At 53.1% G+C, this 22,938-nt stretch overlaps 1 protein-coding gene across 11 annotated transcripts in view; it reads right to left on the bottom strand.

The window, feature by feature from the left end:
- Positions 1–14,196, bottom strand: part of DLG3 (discs large MAGUK scaffold protein 3) — a 60,121-nt gene extending 45,925 nt beyond the window's left edge. For 2 of the 11 annotated variants that reach the window (XM_002720087.5, XM_008272753.4), the window contains exons 1-10: positions 13,479–14,196; positions 10,357–10,410; positions 10,029–10,079; positions 9,505–9,629; positions 9,145–9,314; positions 8,719–8,855; positions 8,213–8,357; positions 7,404–7,563; positions 5,777–5,933; positions 5,245–5,347 (exon numbers count right to left, since the gene is read on the bottom strand). In XM_002720087.5, coding sequence (XP_002720133.1) covers positions 5,245–5,347; positions 5,777–5,933; positions 7,404–7,563; positions 8,213–8,357; positions 8,719–8,855; positions 9,145–9,314; positions 9,505–9,629; positions 10,029–10,079; positions 10,357–10,410; positions 13,479–13,835 — 1,459 coding nt within the window. In that variant the 5' untranslated portion in view covers positions 13,836–14,196. Of the gene's footprint in view, positions 1–4,295; positions 4,471–4,757; positions 5,001–5,244; positions 5,348–5,776; positions 5,934–6,705; positions 7,012–7,403; positions 7,564–8,212; positions 8,358–8,718; positions 8,856–9,144; positions 9,315–9,504; positions 9,630–10,028; positions 10,080–10,356; positions 10,411–13,478 lie in introns of those variants that run through there. The other 9 variants (XM_070066745.1, XM_002720088.5, XM_008272756.4 and 6 more) reach the window with 7 other exon arrangements.
- Positions 14,197–22,938: the final 8,742 nt, after the last annotated feature.

The following is a 22,938-nucleotide window of genomic DNA, read 5'->3' as shown; positions in this document are numbered from 1 at the left end:
AATGAATGACAAATACAACTCCAGAAATGAGAAAATGCCTACTTGCTGCATTAATATTCTTAAGCCTGCACAATTTGCTATCAAGTCAAACAAACCAACTCCTACTTTTTGGCTTCTCCTGGGAATCCCTCCCCCCCTACAATATCACTCCCTCAGGCTGCCAGCAGCCTTTCTACCCCCAGGTTACTGCCCTCTTTGGAGCAGGGGTTTGCGCCATCAAGATGAAAAGGGTTGAGAGTTGGTTTTACTCCATTGTTAACAGCTTCCAGCATCTGAAGCATCTCGGACCGGTATCTTTTGCTGTGTCCAGATGTATACGGGTAGGGAGGGAGAGGAGGCTCACGGCTTCCCTCAGCAGTGAGAGAAGGTTGTGACCTAGTACAAAAGCCCTAAATCCAAAAGGCTCAGGAAATCTGACTCCAAATGCTGATTCTGTTGCTCACTGGCTGTATGACCCTGAGCAAATCACTCAACCTCTCTGATCCTTATTTTCTTCATCTACACAATGGGGAACATTAATGCTTATCTCACAAGTATATCCTGAAGACTGATGCTTACAAAAGTTTGCGGCACATGGAGGTACTCAATAATTCCATTCAACAAACTACATGCCAGGCTCCAGCCCAGGTGCTGGGACACAAAGATGAATGCAATGCCAGCTGCAAATGGCTCATAGCTCAAGGCTGCTGTTAACAGAAATTCCTTTTCTTTCTCCCTTACTTCCACCTGCATGAGAACCTTGATTCTTTGGCCTTAGTATACTTCCGCCTCTGCACTCCCAAGAGATTCTGTTGATAGGGCAGCAGTTACCTTTATAGCCTTCATTCTCAAACAGGGTCAGATGGCTTGGTTACCTAAATGTTGTGGGGCAAACATCACTTTTATGTTTTCAAGTTACAGTCAACATTGATCCCTAACTCAGCCAGACCTTACCCACAGGTGTTCCCATGGTGAAAGTAGGTTTGTTCAGCACTTTAAAATAAGTTCTGGAAAAAAAAATCTCATCTGGATTTACATTCCAGTTGAAAGGACTGGTCACGAAGGATCACTTCCCAGTTTAGCTACCTTAGTGATCTGGCTCGCCTCCTGATTTTGAAATCAAGTTCTATTCTAAAAACAACTGGGCTTTCCAGAAAAATACTAGTTCAGTTTATAATCACAGACTGACACAAAGTCAGGGGAGGGACGGGGGCAGATGGAGGAGATCTTAATGGAGCAATTCCACAAGCCACAGAAAGATACGTTTCATTTTAATAGATTGGAAGTGTACTTTTGATGAGAGCCAGTTGTTGAAATGTTCAATTTGAATTTTAAGCAGGATTATACATGCCCAAGAACATCCTGCTATTTTTAGCTAATAGGTAGGGTTTTTTGTGTCCACAACAGTTTGGAGCAATCAGGAGTGAAACTATTAAGCAGCATCTTTCACTGTGGTACCTTATCATTTAGTACTTTTATTTCTATGTGATTATTTTCCAGAGCTTCATCGTAGAAACACTAGTAGAGCACTCATGCTAGGCATGATACAAAGATCAAATAAAAAGAGAAGGTTCCGATAGTTCACTGTGGGCTTAACCACATGAAGTAAACCAGACAGATGGAGGCATCTGGAGGTCAGAGCATTCCCAAGTTGCCATCCAGTGCCTAAGAGTCCATTCGTTAAGAAGCAACTGTCCATGGGGGCTGGCGCTGTGGCGCAGTGGGTTAACGCCCTGGCCTGAAGCACCGGCATCCCGTATGGGCGATGGTTCAAAACCCAGCTGCTCCACTTCTGATCCAGCTCTCTGCTAAGGCCTGGGATAGCAGTAGAAGATGGCCCAAGTCCTTGGGCCCCTGCGCCTGTGTGGGAGACCCAGAAGAAGCTCCTGCCTTCGGATCGGCGCAGCTCCAGCCATTGTGGCCTTCTGGGAAGTGAACCATCAGATGGACGATCTCTCTCTCTCTCTCTCTCTGCCTCTCCTCTCTCTGTGTAACTCTGGCTTTCAAATAAATAAATAAACCTTTTTTTTTTTAAAGCCACTGTCCTAAGCCTATCACCTTTCTAAGGCCTTCACCTTCCCTTTATGTAGTCACGGGAGAGGGACACTGAAAATGTCCTAAAACTGACTGTGGGGATGCAGGCACAACTCCATGAGTATCATGGAATTGCAGACGTAAGTGGAAGAGTTGCATAGTGTATGAGTTAATGTTCAATAAAGCCATTAAACAAGGAGGAAAAATGTTCTTACTCTGCTTGTTCTAATTAGTCGAAGCTATGTTTGAATCTCGCATGCTAAAGAGAGAGTGGCCACCAGGAAGAGCACGCTAACTTTCCCTTAGTTTCTTTCCTGCTGGTCATCCACTCTCAGCCAGGTCTGAGGTCCCTCTGGTGTTCACAACCACAGCATCTCAGCTGGTGGACAGCAGGATAGAATGGATTGCTGACCCTCGGCCAACTTTCCCTTCATGACCTTAGGCAAGTCACGTCCTGGCTCTCGTGTAGCTGTTCCGGTTTGTACAATGAGGGATTAGACTACGTGAGCTTTTCCAGCTCCCACATTCTCATGCTATGTGGGGAAAAAAATCCAAATAATGAACACTTAAGTTGGCCAATAACATGTACTCTCTGCCAATTTTGCCAACAGACATATATTTGGATTATTCATTTTGTAAATACCCACTGTGATGCAACCCTCTAAAGAACTGTATTTAATACACTTATAAAATGATCAACATGGAGTCCTGAGTCTTAAAAACTAGCACTTTATCAAAGAAAATTCAGAGTCCAACAAGGAATGCTTGATAGTCCCTCTGGACCTGTCTCCAAGGGTCCATTTGCAAATGGAAAAAAAATAAAAGCTTTTGCCTGTTGGGACCCTGTTGGGCTTCGCAAACCAAAGAAAGAAATAAGATTGAGGTGGCAGAGCCTGAAGCAACAGTGGTTCAACTAACCCCAAAGAGAAGAAAGGCTGGGTGTAGAAAAAGTGGGAGAGAGACCAACAGGAGATGGCACCCCAATCTCCATTACGAACTCTTGAGAAACGGCTCAGAGAGTAATAAATGCTGCAATAATCCCTCCACCCTGGGGAACTTACAGCTTTTCACACAAACCAGTTGCATTCCCCCAGCAAAAGTCACAGAAACATGTAGTCACCAGTTTGCAACATACCACCACCAGACAAATTCTCTGTATTGTTTCCATGTGGCCCACATCAGAGAGCAAAACCGAAAGAAACAGCAATTTCTCCACACACACACACACACACAAATATGCAAAAGAAACCATTTCCTTTGCAGAACCTATGTTGTCTAAGCTGAAGGCACGAAATGGATAAATATTAGCTGCTAATAAAAAAAAAAATCAGCCAGTTCCGCTCTACAGTAAAAGGCAGGCACATAAATGGCAAAAACAAGAACCCTAAGGTGTGCTCCTTGTCAGTCACCTGGACGCCAAACACGGAGAGAAATGACCCCAAGTGACCATTTGCATCCGCCTTCCCCACCACCTCAGATCTGCAAGCCCTGCTGTTAGCTACTCCCCTCCACTTCTGTCGCCCAAGCAAAGCGCCTCGTGCAGGAAGGTGGCAGTCCTCTGGATTCTATGGGGTTCTCAAGGCACAGATCGGGTTGGGGGGGGGGGCGGAAAGGACAAAGGTAGGCAAGCACTGGCGATCCCTCGCAGCCCGGCCACCAGGCTCCCAGACTCTCCCTTTCTGCTCACGGAACTAGAGCACCTGCCTGCCCAGGAGAGCTCACTTCCTCCACCGTGGGAAGCGGCCCACCGAGCCTAGGTGGCCCAGGAGCCCGGCGCTGCAGTCCTAGGGGACAAAGGGAAGGCTTCCAGAGGGGAAGGGACGAAAGAAGTCGGGAAAGGCTGGCGAACAAAAGCCAGGGGGCCGGCCCTGAGAGCACCCCGCCAACCTCTGCTGTGCCCTGAGGTTAGGCAGAGCAGGAGTGGGGGGAGGGGAAGGCTCAGCCAATTTCCCCGGGGGAGAAGGACTAGGGCGCTGATGGGGGCGCAGCAGCCAGCGGGAAGGAGGCTGCAGGCAGGACTGGGGCCCTGCGGTGAGAAGGGGGCAGAGTTTGCGGGTGGGCAGGGGTGATGGCAAGGAAGAGACGCAGCCCCGACGAGAGAGCGCGGGTCCGAGAGAAGCCCTCAGGAGAGGGCTGAGAAAGGGACCAGGGGCACGAGGAGGAGGCATTCGAGGGAGAGGACAGAGTTGGGGGGCGCAGTGTTGGGAAGGAGCTGAGAGCAGAGCCGTAGAGAGGCTAAGGGGGACTGTGAGGGGGCTTCACCCTAGTCCGCCCCACCTCACCTGGCGCCGAGTCGGAGTCCAGGTCTAAGGCTGAGAAAGCGCCGGCTCTGGCCGGTCCCTCCGTCCCGCGCGGGAGACCACGGACACAAAGCGGGGCGCGCGGGAGGAGGGGAGGAGGGAGGAGGGGGAGGGGAGGGAGGAGGAGGAGACGCCTGAGGCGCGCGAGGGGGGGAAGGAGGGGCGCCCGCCGCCCTCTGCCAGGGTCAGGGGGCGGGGCGTGCGGCTGGAGGCCGTGCGTGGCCGGCCAATGGTCATCCCGCCGGCCGGCAGGCTAGGGCGCGCCTTCCTGCAGCTCACCTCGGCACCTGGGCCTTGGCTGGCTCCAGCCAATCAAAAGCCTTCATTTGCATAGCCAGCCCCGCCCATTCGGCCCAGCCCGGGACTGCTGACTGCGAATACAAAGAAGCCCCCCCCCCCCCCCCGCCCCGCCACGAGAGGGGAAGGGGTCGACTGGTCCCCTACCTCGAGGGCGTGATAACACCTTTTTCGCTCACTTTCGCCTTCATCTTGATGCGGGGAGGGGCCTGGGGGTCCTAGAGACTTGACCCCCACATCCTTTAATAGGTTGGATCTGCTCTCCCTGAGGTCTTTCTAACCCAAGAACTGCTCTCCAGTTCCCGGGCACACAGTTCCCAGTCTTCGCCTCAGAACCGTCCGCCTCTCCCCTTTTTTCCAGTTGCCCCAGACGCTTTTGCTTCTTCCCGTGGGCTGCTGCCCACTACCGGCTCTGTGCGGCACTGCAGCACAGATCTGCAGGCTCTGAGCGCAGCCTTGATTTATGCTTCCAAGCAGCCCAAACCAACCCCCGCCCAGATAGGAAAGAGAGGGGAAGAGATTACTGCACAAGGGTAGGAGGGACCTGCTCAAGGGGCTTTGTTACCCACGACGGCAAAATCGCAGCAACTCAGTTGAAGTGTAAACTACCCAATCATCCCTTCCCTTCTCCTACCTTCAGGTCTGTACTGGGCCACGATGGTGACTGACTGGCCAGCTCGTTTCAGAGCGGCTGCAGCCTGCTCATGAGTTGCATTCCTCAAGTTCACTCCATTCACCTGTCCAAAGAGAGGAGCTGTGAGCTACCCCAAAAGCACAAAAGGGAGTCAGTTCTCTGTCCTAGCAGTTGGGAGAGGGAGATAGGTAGCCCATCTGTAAGCCTGTTGGAATGCCTTTTCCAAATATCCCACCTGTGACCTGAAAACAAGACCTAAAGGACATGGCATCTCTAGTGTGGTAATTGTCTTTGTGGAGGTCAAATGTCCATCAGGGCTAAGATCCAAGAGACATTCACTTCCTCCTCAAGGATAAGTCTGTTCTTAGTGCCTGTCCTTCACCCAGGCCATCTATAAAGACAACACAAGGTTTCTCCAGTTCTTAGCCCTTCTCTCATCTCAAGAAACAGTCCGTGGAGGAAGCAAGGTCTCCTCTCCTCCTTTGGAGACTGGCACAGCTCCCATCCTCCCACCTTGCCTTTGTCTGCTCACCGATAAGATCCGGTCTCCCCTGCGCAGCTCCCCACTCAGGTCGGCTGGGCCTCCTGCCAGGATGAAGGAGACAAAGATGCCTTCTCCATCCTCTCCTCCTACGATGTTGAAGCCCAGGCCTGTGGAGCCCTTGTGCAGGATGATCTTGCGGGGCTCTCTGGTGGGAAAGGAGCAGAGGGATCAGGCCAAGGGAGAGATGAGCTGTTTGTTGTCCCTGAGATGGCCAACGTGGAACAAGGCTGCAGGGAGTGAGGGCCTGGGGCCCTGGATATGACACCCTGTTCCTCCCTTTGTCTCCTGAAACCTGCTTGGCGGCTGCCTTCCAGCCGGTGCCAAGTTTCAGTTCCTCTTCCCTCTCTTCTTCCTGAGGGCTCGGAGTCAACTTCCCAATGGACAAACCCCTACCCTGAATTCTAGCGACCAAACCTCTCTGGTCTGACTCCACCCCACATTCTCCTGTTACCAACCAGTGCGCTGGCACTCACCCTGCAGAAGCTGTGTGCATCCACTTAGCACATAACTCCTCTGCACCTGCAAAAATCCCACCCATGACCTCTGACCCTTCCTGTCTTCCCCAGCAACCTATTTAGTCAGCAGTTGCCATTATGTACCCCTTGCTAGGTGATGTGAGAGACAGAGAGAGAAAAATCCTAGGTCCCCTAAAAGGAGCTTAGGGACGGGGCTGAAGAGAGGAAGAGCCCAACTCAAACTAACCATCTCTAAGGAAACCCTCTCTGAGTGGCCATGGTGACATCAGGTGAGTGCAAGCAGCCACCACCATCCCCCCGCCCCCCAACATGCTGACTAGCATCATCCATCTGGGGAGCCCCAAGCCTGAAGCTTGATGCCTCCTTTATCGCTCCCAGCCTCGGATACCAGGCTCACTCCCTGAGTCCCGGATGCTCTTGCTCACAGCCCTCCACTCCTACCTGACATCCCCTCCGGGCCGCAGGGAACGGAGAGGCCAGGCCCACCGCTGCGAAGCCCTCCTCCAGGCCGAAGCCGAGGCCGAGCCCAAGCCCAAGGCCAAGCCGGAGCCTGAGAACTTTCGGGCCCTCTCCATGGCTTCTCTCTGGCTGTCCCCCGTCCGCCTACCCTTCCGGCTCCACGGCAGCCTGCCCAGCAGCCTACCAGGCCCCACCCCGCAAACCTGTCCCCCGGAACCCCGGCCGGCCCGACCAGTTCCAGGATCGGGGGCGGGCGCCGCCAAGGTGGGGCGGAGCCGTACCCCGCGACTCCCCCTCCCCCCCCCCCGCCCCCGCCCCCAGCCGCTCAGCTTCTCTGGGTGCCGCCACACCGGGGACTGCATTGCTAATTCGAAGTGGCTGCAGCTGAGGGGGCTGCTACCACCGCAGAGCCCGCACCTCCAGCGCCCCCTAAATGCTCCACCCCACCCTTTATCTGCACTTTCCCATCGGGGCCACTCACTCGGCACTCCCCCTGTTGGCCGAACTTGTCCCTGCAGCCATCTCTGTACCCCCAGACTCCAAAGCCGACAAGGGACCACAGCACTAGGCTCTTCGTGGCCACGCTTCAGGGCGGCCCGGCGCCAGCCAAAAATGGATTTCCTTCTCCCCTCCCTCCCCACCCCCATCCCTGCGTAGCACGAACCGCCCGAGAGTCTCACCTGGTGAAATCCTCCTCGGCCAGCATGTGCCTGGGGATAGGAGAGTAGCGGGTGGGGGGAACCTGGGGAGGAGCAGGGTAGCTGACCTTGCTCTCCACAGCCCCCAGATAACCCAGGCTGGAATTATGGCTTATATGGTTGTCAGCCAAGGCAGTAAAAGCTAGAATCAAAAGAGGGAGCGAAACAGTCAGAGTTGGATCCACGCGGGTACCCTACCCTAAGCCCCTCCCGGGACTTAGCCCCACCCCCCACCTCAGGTGCAAGAGACCCGGGGATGCTGCCGATTTCCGAGGCCGCTCCTCCCCACTCCATCCACCCCCCAGCGTTCCTCCTCCGCAGTCCTTTCTAAATCCTGGGCTCACTCCTGTGAGTCTTAGAAAGAGCTGAAGTCAAGGCAATCTACAAAGAAAGGCATGACTAGAGGTGTGACTAATAATAATCCCTCACATCTCTCTAGCCTAATACAGTTTTCCAAGGGTTTTCTCTTCCATGATCTCATTTGATCCTTGCACCAGTCCTGTGAGGAAGGCAGCACATGGGTCATTAGCTCCTTTTGGCTAAAGAGGAAACTGAAGGCAGGGGAAGGGGACTTGGCCAAGGGCATCTCGCTCTAAGGGACAGAGCTGGGATCTGGACTCAGTGCCCCTGACCACTCTCCTTTGCACTTGCTCTCTCTGAACAAGAGGTTTGAACGTCTTCCTTTCCAGAAACCAGGGGTGGCACGGTGGCGGGTGGCGCGGTGGTGGGGCGGGGGAGGGGGGAGAAGAGGCAGGGCTTCAGGCCAGGAGCAGGGGCCAATGGGTACGTACTGCTGGCATAGTCGGGGGGAGCGTACATGTCGTTGAGGTGGAGGCTGCCTGGCTTGGCTACCTTCAGATAGACCATATCCGATGTGTTCTTCAGCGAGGCCACAGCTTCCTCATGCCTCACATCCTGCAGATTGGTGTTGTTCACCTAGAAGAGGAGAGGCCTCAGGCTGGGACCTGGGAGACGAGCAGCCCCGGCCAGGGGTTAACCTGGAGGGATGCCTTTTCAGGGAAATTTGACAGCAGACTAAGAGAGGCCCACGTTTAGTGCTGTGAGGAACAGAGAGGCAGGAGGCAGGAGGTGGCATGGGTCGGGGAGGTGGGGGCCCTAGCCAAGGCAGGAACTAGGGCCTTGGTACCTGGGTCAACACAACACAACTCAGAGGATGCTCTTGAATCTTGTCAGGGTGCCTCACCCCCCGAGGGTGTGAGGTTTAGGTGGAGTGAGAGGGTGCCGGAGCTCCTCCCTCCCACCCTGCCATTTGGACACCCCTGCAGAGCTGTCTCACCGCCAGCAGCCGGTCCCCGATCTGTAGGCGTCCGTCCTTCTGAGCCGCTCCTCCCTCAATGATCTTGGTGATGTAGATGCTGTTGTCTCCTGGGATGTGCTGGTTGCCAATGCCCCCAGCGATGCTGAACCCCAGGCCTGGTTAGGAGCCAGCAAGAAGCAGGAGAGGACCAGAAAGAAAGATTAGGGCAGTCATTTGACCCCCCAAATCTAACCTCCCTCCCCTAGCCAACCCCCCGGGCCCACAGGAGCTCCTCCCAGGGTTCCCAAACACAGGCTGCCATCCTGAGGTCAGTCAGGCTGAGACCCGAGAGCCAGAGAGAAGGCCATGAGCTAGAACTGTGGGAGTCAGCCTGGGCCATTCCCTTCCCTTCCCTATGGGGCCAGCCAGGCCCTGGAACCAGCACAGGAACCCGGAGGGCCGCACCTTTGGGCCCTTTCAGCAGATTGACCTCCATGATGGTCTCGGGTGGGGGCTGTCGCCTCCGCACCACCAACCGCACCACAGGGCCTGCCTCCTTCAGTGCCTCCACGGCCCGGCTGTGTACCACCTCCGACACGTCCACCTCATTCACTCGCAGTACACAGTCATTCACCCTGCGGAGGAAGTCCAAGAGGCATGACACTGCGCCACCGCCCCTCCACCCCCTCTCCCGCCCCCCACCTCCCGTTCCCACCTCTCCCCTCTCCCGCTCTGAGATCTAACACAAGGGTCATCCCACGAGCCCTCCTCCCCTCATCTCCATCCTGCCCTGCCCCCCACAGCCCTGCTTCCAGGCCATCTCACCCCAGCCTCCCATCCATGGCAGCTGCTCCCCCAGGGATGATCTTGGTAATAAAGATGCCAGGGTCATCGGGGACATGGGGGTTGTCGATGCCACCTGCAATACTGAAGCCCAGGCCGGAGTTGCCCTGCAAAACGGGGTGGAAGGGCACAGTCGGTTCATTCTGAGAGCACAAAGGAGGGTTTGCAGCACCCCAACTCCCCTTACATCCCAAAGCAGGGTCTTTGAACCAGAGAAGGGGCCATGGCAGGCTAGGGCCTGCGCCAACAATTCTGGCGGGGAAGCCTCAGCAAACCCATCTCCTCCCCAGTTCCCCGGGCCTTGGCGAGCAAGGTCAATTAATATTTGTTAGTGGTTGATTGATTGATGACTGATGCAGTGACGCGGCCTCAGAGAGCCGCTGTTTCCCCCATCCTTTCAATGCGAGTTCCCCCACAAACCTTAAAACCAGGGTTCAAGACCCTCCCCCTCTTCTGGCTCCAACCCTCTCCCCCCTGCTTCATCCCCTGCGCACTGGCACACTCACCCGCTCAAGTACTATCTCCTCGTATTTGAACATGCCGTCGCTACCGTTGACCTGCGGGAAGACACAGGCAGTCCCCTCAGCACCTCCCGCCTGATGCCCAGTGTTCAAGCCACCAGCCCCCTGGTCAACCTGCCTCCTCCCCCACTCCCACAGAGCAGGAGAGCCCGAGCACACCCCCAGGGCACCTCTTGGCCACAGATGGGGACAGGCTGACCCCGAGGAGGCCACTCCCCTCCCCTTCGCTTCCAACCACATCAGGGCCAAACCCAGCTTGCTCATTTCGCCCAGATCAATTGTCTGGGACTGAGCCAACCAGTGGTGCACTCACCGAGAGGCTGGGCTCCAGGGCCTCGGGGTTCACTAGGAGGGGTGCAGGGCTGCCCTAAGGGGGATGGCAGAGATGGAGCATGGCGGGCAAAGCACACCACACCCAGCATCCAAAAGGGGCACCCAGAGGCCAGGACAGAGAACCCCTCCCCTTCCGAACTATAGCACCCGCTGACTTGGGGATCAGAGACTCACACCATGTCAGAGCTAGGAAACCAGCAGACACCATCTTGCTCAAGCCCCCACATGTGACATATGGTGACACGGAGGCCCAAAGAGGACATGAGGTCTGCCTAAGAGCACTCTGGGAGTTAGCCACACAGTGGGGACTCCACCGTGGGTTTCCAGGTGCTCTTTTGCTTACAGCAAGCTGTCCAGTCCACTGATGTTTTTAGACACTCATCCCATGAGATCAGGGGGAAAAGGAGTTTGCACCCCCTTCAGAGTATCTCGTAAACCCTCCTTCTACACCTCCTTCTGTGGCTCCAGGAACCCAGTTCCTCAAAGGGGCAGAGGGAGGCAAAGTCCTAATCCATTTCCTCTGAAGGGACTTTTGACCCTGAGCCCTTTGTGCTTCCCAGCAGAAAGGGCCCTGGGTGGGATCTGGTCAGAAGGCAGAGGCAAAGTCAGGGCCAGAACGAAAGCAGGACAGACAAGATTCTCCACGAGGGAGAAGCCGGTGACCCACACAGCGCGGCAGAGCCCCCGGCCTTCAACATTATCGCGGCAGCCACGGGAAGACAGGCAGGGGAAGGAGTTGGAAACACAGGGCCGGTTTGACTAATCCACAGAGGTCGCTTCCCAGACAGAACAGACTTGGGGCCGCTCGACAGTGGACGTGTGATTCTGGACAGACAAATAGCACTTGCTTCCTGGCTCCCCACTCACATCCCCAAGCACGGGGAGTCCTCTTGTCGCTTTCCCCAGGTGTCTCAGCGCCCCTCCCCCACCTCTCTCTGGCCATGTTGGCCCTCTCGTGACCCCTGGCCTCCTCCTCAGAAGAGGAGAGCTAGAAACCCGGCGGCAGAGGGGGGGGTTCCTCCGCATGCTCTGCTCTGCTTCCCCCCTCCCACATCCACCCCACACAGCTTTGGCTTTGAGAAGTGGAGAGGAGGAAGAGAAGGAGGGGGCTGGCTAGTCAGTGCCGCCACCATTTCTGGGCCTGGCCCCGGGGGCTTCATGCCCTGCAGCCTTGGGAGCTGGTGATGGTGGGCAGACTCCAGCTGGAGCGTCTCCCTGGCCCCTGCTCCCAGGCGGAAGAACCCACAGTCCTTCAGAGGCCCGACGCCAACACAGCTGTCTGAAGAACCGTGCGACAGACACACAAGCAAAAGGACACCCATGCAGCTCCTGGATGCATGTGGCGCTCCATGTGTGCCCACATGTGTGACGAGCCGTGTCTCAAGCCACCCAGAGCCTCCTAGTTCCTAGGGGTTCACCCGCCAGCCCCCACCCAGCTTCCACTCAAGGACCTTGTTCCCAGGGCCAGGAGCCATCTAGGGATGAACCCTGGCAAAGAAACCTTGGCCAACTGGCCCAGCCCTAGGATTGGCACTCACCTCCCAGCTGGGCAGGACAAGTATGAGAAGGTGTTGGCAAGGAGAGGGCCCCAGGACAGAGGTGCAAAGGAGAAAGGGGGATGTGCTGGAGAGGACAAGGGGCCAAAGCAAGGGATGCAGGAAGCGGTAAGTGTGGACAGACAGGGCCAGAACCGAGGGCGCCTCTCCCCCCAAGAAGTCCCCACCTTAGCTTCGGAGCGAGGGCACATCCTCTCCCCAGAGGAGGACAGAGGCAACCAGAACGGTCACCAGCTTGGGGCAGTCAGCACCTGCTCTCAACAGCAAAGTCTCCTCCTCCTCTCCCCCACCCTGGGGGCTGCAGAGCTGGCTAACCAGACCGGCCCTCCGCCATGCGTGCCAGGGACCTGGCTCTGCCGGCCCAGCCTCCATTTTGCTGCTTCTCCCACAGATGCTCCTTCCATTTTCTAAGCTGGCAGTTTAAGCTGGGAGTGGAAGCCGGAGTTGTGTCCGGCACCCAGGGGCTCCCAATCTGTGCCAAGTCAGGGCTGAGACTAAGCTCTCCCACATCTGGGGTTGCCCAAGGGGGACATGCTCCACTGGGACCAGTCCTTGCACCAGAGCAGCTGCCCCTCGCCTGGCTCCAGGCACCATGCCTGTTCTGAAGCAAGGAAGATTGCTACAGTCTCCCCCCCACCCCCCCAGTCCATTCCCCTACCCCCCCACCCTCCGCCCAGCACACACACTTCAGAGCTGCTTGGACAAAAGAGTCAGTCCTTTTCAGCAGCCTCTCAGCCTTTCTTGGGACGTGTCTCTCGCCTCCTCCCTCTCCCCTCCCTTGCCTGTCAAGCGCTTCTCACCAGGGACAGCACACACACACACACACACACACAGAGGCACACGCGTGCACGCTCTTGCAGCCACATGCCCGCACACATATACATGTAGCCACATACACACAGGCAAGCACAGCTCTCCCTGCAGCCCCATCGATACAGATACCTCCACATTCAGAGAGACATCCCCGCACGTCCATGTGCACATTCACACACAAAGGGACTGGGACAGAGAGGGACTCATGGCATCGAGGCAAGAAGCTCAGCAAGCCAGGCACATGGGCTCGTCTACATAGATTCACAGGAGCGCCACTGCCTCCCTCCACACACCCCAACATGCACACACACACATATGTCCCCCCCCACGCAGAGCACCATGCCCCCTCCTCCCCTCCTGTGGAGACACACACCATACACAGCCCCCGCAGAACCTCCCGCCCCCTGCCAGACACAGAGACACTGCCAAACCCCCACACTGAGACAAACCCGATTCCCCCACACAGGAAAATGGGCCCCTCCGCCATACCTTCACCCCTTGACACACACACAGCTCCTCCCAATCCCCTCTAAATGGAGACCCCCAAACAGACACACAGAGGGAGCCACACATTTCCCACCACCTCTCTGTGCCCAGCTGCAATGCTAGGGCTCAGGGTTCACAGGGCTTGGCACCCCACCAAACCCCTGCTGCACCCCAGTCCTCCAGGCCCCCTCTCTCCAGCCCTCCTGGGTTGCCCCAGCAGCCCCCCCTCCCCTCCATTGGTCCATACCTGCTCATACCAGTCCCGGTTGGTACAGGTGCACTCGGGCCACCAGCCGGGGCCACTGCCGTTGAGTTTGGGGGTGCTCTTGCCCGGGACTGGCTTAGGGGGCACTGGCCCCACGTCCCGGCCGGTGGGGATGAGCTTGGCCTTGGTGCGAGGGGTGGGGGTGGCCCCCGCCTGCGAAGGCAGGGTCTGGGAGCTGTAGCCTCCATAACCAGAGGTGGCCCCGTTGCCCCCACCTGGCCCGTAGGGGTCGGGCACCTGCCAGTCCCCATAGCCCGGAGGCTCGAGGCGCCGCAGGGCGGCCAGGCGGGTCACCTCATAGCACTCGGGGCACTTACAGCAGTGCTGGTGCTTGTGCATGGCACTGCCCCCCGCGGCTCGGACCCCCCAGCCCACGCCGGTTTCCACGCCGCCGCCGCCTCCGCCGCCGCCGGGCTCCCGGGCACACTCACACTGCTCGGACCAGGAAGGGGGGGGCACCCGTGGGGGCGCCCGGGCGGAGCGGGGCCTGGGGCCGGGCGGGCGTCCCGGGGCCTCTGCCCCCACGCTGCCCCGCACCCAAGGCTCCCCCTCCAGCACTGGCGGCTCCGTGTCGCCCGTCGTGGCTCCTGGGCCGAGGCCCAGCGGCAAAGAAGAAGCGGGAGCCCAGGCAGACGCTGGGTGCTGCGAGGACCGCTTCTGCTCTGGTCCCCAGGATGGATCTGAGTGGAGTCAAGAGCATCTCTCCCTGGCTCCCTTCTCAGTTGACTCCAGCCAATCAGCGCGCAGAGTCAGGCAGCGGCAGCAGCAGCGGCAGGAATGCTAAACAGCGGCTCCTTAAAGGAACAGAGGCAGTGGCGCCCCCAGGCTGAGCCCCAGCTCCCCGGATCTTTGGAGTACTGCCGACCCTAGGGTGGGGTCAGGGCACTCGGCCCAAGGGACAGCTCCGGCGCACAATCTCGTGCCCCGTTCTCCTCCGATTCAAACCATCCTCCGGCCCGCTCCACCCCACCCCCACTCCAAGTGGGAGTTGCTGGGAGATGCTCAATGGGTCCCCGGGCTTGCTCTGAGCTGGGAACCCCAGAAGTAAAGACTTGAGGCAGCAGGAGCACACCGAGGGGAAGGTGCAGCGGGGCGGGGGAGGTGCTGTCTTCTGCAGGGAACCATGGAAGAGGGCAGCCCAGGAGGCCTGATTTACCCTCAATGCCTCCTCTTCAGGACTATTGTTCTCTCGACCTAGGCCCGGAAGTGACTGTGACCTCACACTTGACCTTCTCTGGTTTCCAGTGAGGGACTCACCCCTGGGACAGGCAGTAGCAGAAAACTCCTTTCCCTGGCCTGCAAACCCCTTTCTCCTCCACTCCCACTCTCACCTCACAGACCCATGATAGAGGAAAGAGAGTCCAGGCCACGAAGAAAGGTGAGCAGAGATCCAAAGTGAGAGAACCATTGTATGAGTACGGAGAACTTGGGAATGCCTGTCCAAAGACATCAACTTAAGCCCTCCTGGCTCTATCTGTTGGGGACAGAGGAACAATGACATACCAAGAAGAGTCTCTCTGTTGTTCTTGTCTTCAGCTACAAATGATTGAATCTTTACAAAGTCTAAGTGCTTGCCTTTTTTTAAAGATTTTATTTATTTGGTAGAGAGGCAGAGTTACAAACAGAGAGAGAGAGAGAGAGATCTTCCATCCACTGGTTCACTCCTCAAATGGCCGCAAAGGCCACAGCTGGGCCTATCTGAAGCCAGGAGCTAGGAGCTTCTTCTGGGTCTCCCAGGCCATAGCAGAGAGGTGGATCAGAGGAGGAGCAGCAGAACCGGAGCCCAAATGGGATGCCAGCACCCATTGCTGCCAAGCTTAACCTACTTACTGTGCCAGGGCTCTGGCCCCAGTCTAAGTACTTTGCAAGCAAAAACCCTACCAAGGTGGCACTAGGGTTTTCTTCATGTTACCAAGAAGAAACTGAGCTCCAGAGATGCTAACACAGCTAAGTAGCACACCTTGAAGGGACAGAATCAGGATGCAAATCCTGGCTGTTTGAATCCAGAGCTCATGCTTGGAACCACTCCAGCACAAACCATCTATTCTGAGTTCTCCCACAGACCTTAGATCTCAATGCAAATCAACAAATATTCATTGTAGCACTGACATTGTACAAGACCTTGAGCTAGGTACTAGAGATAGATTCATTCTTCTTCAACAAATACTCATAGTACATTTTGCTACGTGCCAGCCATTGTTCTAGGATTCGGGGATAGAGCAGCAAACATCAAAATAGAACAAATAGCTGCCCTCGGGGAGCTTACACTCTAAGCTCCCCAAGAGAGGACGCAGACAAAAGTAGGCACAAAAATGAGTTATTTAGCATGAGGGTACTTCAAAAAGTTTGCAGAAAAATGGAATCAAGAGATAAGCTTATTTTGGTGCAAAAAAAATTTGAAATCCATACATAAAAGGAGTCTTCAAGGAAGTAGGAGGTGGGATGGTTTGGGGGTGGGAGGATGGGTATGGGAGGAAGAAATGCTAAATCCTAAAGTTGTACTTATGAAACTTATATTTATTAAATAAAAAGCTTTCTATAAAAATGAGTCTTCTAAAAGTTTATGAAAATGTATGTTTTGAAAAAATGACATGGATTTTAATTTTTTTGCGTCCGTCATTAAAATCCATTTTCCACGAACCTATTGAAGTACCATGCACATATGGCAATAAGTGCTATGAAATGGGCTGAGAGGAAACCAAGTTGTGATACTTTTTTCCTCAGAATTAAAAAAAAAATTTATTGGGGAGGGGGAGAAAGGGGGAGAGAGAGAGAGAAAGGAGAGCCCTCCCATCCTATGTTTAACACCCCAAGTTTGTGCAATGGCTGGGGCTGGGCCAAGGACAAAGCTGGTAGCTAGGAAATTCAATCCAGGTCTCCCATATAGATGGCAGGGACCCAATTACCCAATTACTTGACCCATCACTATTGCCTCCCAGGATCTGCATTGGATTCAGGAGCCAGAGTGGGATATTGAGCACAAGTACTCTGATGTGGAAGATCTATTTATGTATTTGAAAGGCAGAGTAACAGAAAGAGAGAAGAGACAGAGAGAAAAAAAATCTTCCATCCACTGGTTCACTCCCTAAATGGCTGCAGTAGTCAGACCTGAGCCAATCTGAAGCCAGGAGCCAGGAGCTTCTTTTGGTTCTCCCACATGGGTGCAGGGGCCATCCTCAGCTGCTTTCCCTAGGCACATTAGCAGGGAGCTGGAACAGAAGTGGAACAGCCGGGACTCCAACCAAACTGACACCCATGTGGGATGGTGGCACTGCAGGCTAAGGCTTTAACTTGCCCAACGACAGTGCGGGGCGGGGGGTAGGAGGGGGGGCAGGGTTGGACATCTCAAATGCTAGGCTAAATGCCTGCCTCTCTTCAAGTTTTTTACCCCCACATTTTCAAACATCAGAAAACCAAAGAATTTTACAGTGAACACTCAATTACACACTAACTGGATTCTCATTAACATTTTACTATGCTTACCTTATCACATATCTGTCCTCCAACTTCTTTTTTTTTTTTTTTTTTTGACAGGCAGAGTGGACAGTGAGAGAGAGAGACAGAGAGAAAGGTCTTCCTTTGCCGTTGGTTCACCCTCCAATGGCCGCCGCAGCCGGCGCGCTGCTGCTGGCGCACCACGCTGATCCAATGGCAGGAGCCAGGTACTTATCCTGGTCTCCCATGGGGTGCAGGGCCCAAGCACTTGGGCCATCCTCCACTGCACTCCCTAGCCACAGCAGAGAGCTGGCCTGGAAGAGGGGCAACTGGGACAGAATCCGGCGCCCCGACCGGGACTAGAACCCGGGGTGCTGGCGCCGCAAGGCGGAGGATTAGCCTAGTGAGCTGCAGCGCCGGCCCCAACTTCTTTTTAATGAAAACTTAGAAACATACAAAAATGTTGAAACAATAGTACAATGAATACCACTACATTCATTGAGTCAACACTTGGTAATATCTTGTTACCTTTGATCTATCTGCACTTTTTTTCAGCCTCATTTGAAAGTAAGTTTCAATATACTTTACCTATAAATACTTCAGCACCTATCTCTTGTTTTTTAAGATTATTTATTTATTTATCTGAGAGGTTGAGTTACAGACAGTGAGAGGGAGAGAGAGAGAGAAAGGTCTTCCTTCTGTTGATTCACTCCCCAAATGGCTGCAACGGCCAGAGCTGTGCCAATCTGAAGCCAAGAGCTTCTTCCGGGTTTCCCATGTGGGTGCAGGGGCCCAAGAACTTGGGCCATCTTCCACTGCTTTCCCAGGTCATAGAAGAGAGCTGGATCGGAAGAGGAGCAGCCAGGACTAGAACCGGCACCCAAATGGGATGCCAGCACCGCAGGCAGAGAATTAACCTGCTGCACCACAGTGCTGGCCCCAGCACCTATCTCTTCGGAATAAAGAAATTCTCCCACATAATCACAATATTGTTGTGACTTCCAAGAAAAATAATGATAATTTCATATCATTTATATCCAGTCTATATTCAAAGTTTATTGACTTTGTCTCTGCTATTTCTTAATTTTTTATACTTATTTATTTAAGGGGTAGAGAAATGAAGAGAGATAGAGAGACAGAGAGAATAAGAGCCAGAGAGTGAGCACTCCCTTTTTCTGATTCATTTTCCCAAATACTCACAGGGACCCTGGTTGGGCTGGGTTGAACCCTGGAGATGAGATCTCAATCCACTTCTCCCACATGGGTGTCAGGAACCCAGCTACTTGAGCCATCATCGCTGCTATCCCGGGTCCTGGGGGTCGGTTCCAGGGAGCTGGAATTGTCAGTGGAGCGAGGATCCAAGGTGAAGTAATCTGATACGGGATAGGAGTGTCTTTAACTGGTATCTTAACCCTGGGTCAATGCCTGGCCCTGCCTTTTGTATTTTTAAGAATCAGAGTCCAATTGAATTGTGTCTTTTGCCACTTGTAATCTAGAGCAGCCCCAGGCTTTTAAAACAAATTTACGTTGAAATCAAGTTTTACCACAAGTTGCATAGACAGCACAGGAGGGCCTGTGTACCCTTCACTTAGCTTCCTTCAATAATTTTATTTCTTACATAGTTCCATCGCAATGTCAAACTCAGAAATTTGACATTGATACAATGTGTGGATGGTTCTATGCCATTTTACCACAGGTGGAGACTCCTGTAACAACCACTGCAATCAAAATACAAAACTATTGCATCGCCAGGAAGATTTACTGTTGTCCTATTCTTGCTAGGCTTCAGAAAGAAGTCCTTTGGCTCTCCCCCACTTGTACTACAATTATCATAAATATTTCCTCTCCATATGTTGAGATTCACATTAGGAAGTATTATACTTGTTGCTTCAGCTATCAAACATCATTTAGACAACCGAGGAGGAGAAGGAATGTTTATTGTATGTACTTTTATTTTTGCTCATTCTTTTTCCTTCCTGCCATTCCAAGGTTCCTCAAGAATTTCCTTTAGCCATTCTTTATTTTTCAAAGATATATTTTGTTTATTTGAAAGGCAGAGTGACACAGAGAGAGGGAGAGGCAGAGATCTTCCATCTACTGACTTGCTCCCCAAATGACCTCAACAGCCAAGGCTGGGCCAGGCTGAAGCCAGGGGCCTAGAACTCCATCCAGGTCTTCCATGGGGGTGCAGGGGCCCGAGGACTTGGGCTATCCTTTGCTGCCTTCCCAGATGCATCAGCAGAGAGCTGGATGGGAAGTAGAGCAGCCGGAACTTGGACCTGAGCTCAGGGAATGTCAATATTGCAGGCAGAGGCTTAACCCACTGTGCCACAATGCCGTGCCCTTCCTTTAGAGTGGGTCTGTTGGTAGCAAATTCTCTTAGCTTTTCTTTGCCTGAGAATGTCTTGGTTTCTCCATTTCTGAAAAAATATTTTCACCAGATGCATCATTCATGGTTGACAGTTCTTTTCTTAAGAGTACTGGACTTAGCCGGCGCCGTGGCTCAATAGGCTAATCCTCCACCTTGCGGCGCCGGCACACCGGGTTCTAGTCCCGGTCGGGGCGCCGGATTCTGTCCCGGTTGCCCCTCTTCCAGGCCAGCTCTCTGCTATGGCCAGGGAGTGCAGTGGAGGATGGCCCAAGTGCTTGGGCCCTGCACCCCATGGGAGACCAGGAAAAGCACCTGGATTCTGGCTCCTGCCATCGGATCAGCGTGGTGCGCCGGCTGCAGCGGCGGCCATTGGAGGGTGAACCAACGGCAAAGGAAGACCTTTCTCTCTCTGTCTCTCTCTCTCACTGTCCACTCTGCCTGTCAAAAAAAAAAAAAAAAGAGTACTGGACTTGTGTGATTTGCTTCTGGCCTCCATGATTTCTGAAGAGAAATCCACTGACATTTTAAATTGTTTTTTTTTCCAGTAGGTAAATTATTGTTTTTCTCTTGTTGCTTTTCAAGTTTGCTTTACACTTAGTTTTCTGAAGTTTGATTATGATGTGTTTTGGTGTGGATTTCTTTGAGTTTATCATGTTTGAGATTTGGTCAGATGCTTGAACCTCTAAGTTTATGTCTTTTGCCAAATCTGGGCATTTTGCTGCCATTATTTCTTGAGTTTTTTTCAGTCTCATCCTCTTACTGCTATCCTTCTGGGTTTCCAATGACATGCCTCTTAGGTTTTACAATCGGTTCCACATAACTCTAAGGTTCCCCCCAATGCAAAGTCTATTTTCTCACTATTGTTCAGATTGAGTAATTCCTAATGTTCTAGCTTCAAGTCCACTGGTTCTTTCCTCTATCTTCTCCAACCTGTTGTTGAGTCTGCCCACTGACTTTTTTAGTTTGGTTACTGTAGTCTCCAGTTCTATTTGATTCTTCATTATATCTCTTCTTTCCTTGCCAAGCTTTTCTTTTTTTTATTTGTTACAACCTTGTTTGTAATTATTCATTTCGGTGTTGGTGTCTGATTCTGTCTTGTTCAAGTAGATCTCCTGCTCTTCAAGGTATGATGCTTTTCTATTGCATCCTAGGAATTTTGGGATAATGTATTTTTAAGACTCTGGATTTCACAGAAATCTTTTGTTTTGGGTAGGCTTCTTCTAACATCACTGCCATCAGAGGAAGGGGCCTGGTTATTGCCAGGTAGATGTTCAAGTTTAAGAGCCCCTTGGCCTTAGTGAGGTGGGGGCTCCTCCCTACTACTGGGCTGGATGGAAGTTCCTGCTCCTTACAGGCCTCCACTGATGCCTTCCTAGCTGGGGGGATCGAAGCGCCTCTTACTGCTCCTCAACTTGGCTGCCATTAACAGCACACAGGCAGGAGGTGGGGGAAAGGTTGGGGAGGGGAGGAAGAGGGGGCAGAAGCTCCATTAATGCTCCATTGTGGTTAAAGTCCTGATTTTCCACGAGGCCTCCTCTGACCATCTGAAAACACCCAAGAGGAAGGGCAAAATGTGTTCTCCATAGCAGACACTTAATATACAGGGGGACAGGGCAGTGTGTGCTGGGAGCCTTGCCAGAGTTGAAAATCTGGGTTCCCTGCTTGGCCTTTGCTGTCTTCAGGTTTGTTTTTTCCCCTCCTGTGGTGTTTGGTTGCAGTGGGGCAGTTATTGTCTATGATTTTTCTATCTGGATACGCTGATCTTGTGACCAGGAGAGCAGGTTTTTACTAGAGTATATTTTCATCTGTGCCCAGTGGCATTTTTTTAAGATTTATTTATTTTACTTGAAAGTCAGAGTTACACAGAGAGAGGAGAGGCAGAGAGAGAGAGAGAGAGAGAGAGAGAGAGAGAGAGAAAGTCTTCCATCTGCTGGTTCACTCCCCAGTTGGCTGCAACGGCCAGAGCTATGCCAATCCGAAACTAGGAGCCAGGAGCTTCTTCCAGGTTTCCCACGCAGGTGCAGGGGCCTAAGGACCTGGGCCATCTTCTACTGCTTTCCCAGGCCATAACAGAGAGCTGGATAGGAAGTGGAGCAGCCGGGAATTGAACCAGCGCCCATATGGAATGCCGGCACTGCAGGCTGGGGCTTTACCCACTACGCCACAGCGCTGGTGCCCCACCCGCCCCCAGTGGCATTTCTAGACCACCAAATTCTCCAGCATCCAGTCTGGGATGTATGAGGGTTTGAATGAGAAAACCTAGGGAAAAGACCACCAGGAATTCAGATCACTGGGGGTTCTCACCAATCTTCTCTCTTCTCTTTCTTTCAAAGTCTTCTTGGGCTGGTTTTACATATAACATCCAGGGTTTTAGCTTCATCTAATGGGAAAAACAAAAAGGAGTATTATTTTTCCCCCTGATGGTGTCATTTATTTCATTCCTCTCCACCCTATATTTACTATAAACTGGAAATTAGGATTGAGGAGATCTGAAACAGGTGGGAGAGTACCAGGAGATGAGATGAGAGATTTAATAGGGAACCAGACTGCGTACGGCCTTGTAAGTCATTATAAGGATTTTGGCTTTAATCTCAGTAAGATAGTGAGTTATTGGAGGGTTTTGTGCAGAGAACTGACATGCTGTGACTTGGGTTTAGCAGGATTGGTCTGGCTTCTTTGTGGACAATAGGCCACAGAAGACAACGATGGAAGTAGTAAGACCAGTCAGGAGGCTACTGAAGTGACGGGAAGCTGACAGGTGATTGTGGGTTGGACCATGAAAGATGCAAGTGGCACTGGAGGTGATAAGAAGTGGTTGGATTCCGGATGCATTTTTTAAGGAGAGTGACAGGATTTGCTTACATATGGGCTATTGAGTATAGTTCCAACTATTTTGGGCCATGGCAACTGGAAAGGTGAGATTGCTATTGACTGAGATGAGGACACTTTAGGAGGGGTCGTTTTGGGGAAAAAAGATCAGGTATTCGGATTTGGACTGTTGCATTTGACATGTTAGACACCCACATGGAGATGGACACAGGCCCTTCCATCAAAGTGTTCAAAGTTAGGGAAATGGAAATGTGGGAGCAGATCGTTACAGTACCCTTTGAAGAAAGCTGTCAACTTCACTCGTGTATGTGAGATGGGGGTGGGGGCTAAAGAAGGTGTTCACAAAGGAGAGGCCATTCAGTTTTGTACAGTGGTTGCTTCATCAGATTCAGTCACTGCGCAAACTTGGGCATTAACTTATCTGTGACTCAACTTCTTTATCTGTGAAATGGAAAGAATCCTAATGTCTGGGGGAGGACTAAATGCAGAACACAGTACACTACCTGGTACCTAATGGGTTAGTGTTAATCTAATAATGAATAACCTGCTGAATGAGTGCATATTTTTCTTGATGACCAAATATAGGCTAGGCCGGGAATCCACTCTTTTGTATGCTCAACAGTTTGTCAAGAGAATGCTAGACTCCTGTCTCCATACTCAAAGTGGCTCAGGAAAACAGGTCCCTACAGCCCTCTAAACTGCTTTGATCAAGGAACAAGCATTGGGATGGATAGAGTGAAACTGGTCCTCCTTTGCCTCCCTCCTCTCCTCTCCCCTCGGCTTCCTCCCTCCATCCCTCCCTGTTTT

Source organism: Oryctolagus cuniculus, chromosome X (genome assembly GCF_964237555.1).
Source record: "Oryctolagus cuniculus chromosome X, mOryCun1.1, whole genome shotgun sequence".
Classification (NCBI taxonomy): domain Eukaryota; kingdom Metazoa; phylum Chordata; class Mammalia; order Lagomorpha; family Leporidae; genus Oryctolagus; species Oryctolagus cuniculus.
Note: the sequence above shows the minus strand (reverse complement) of the source record. Positions and strands in the feature narration are given on the sequence as shown.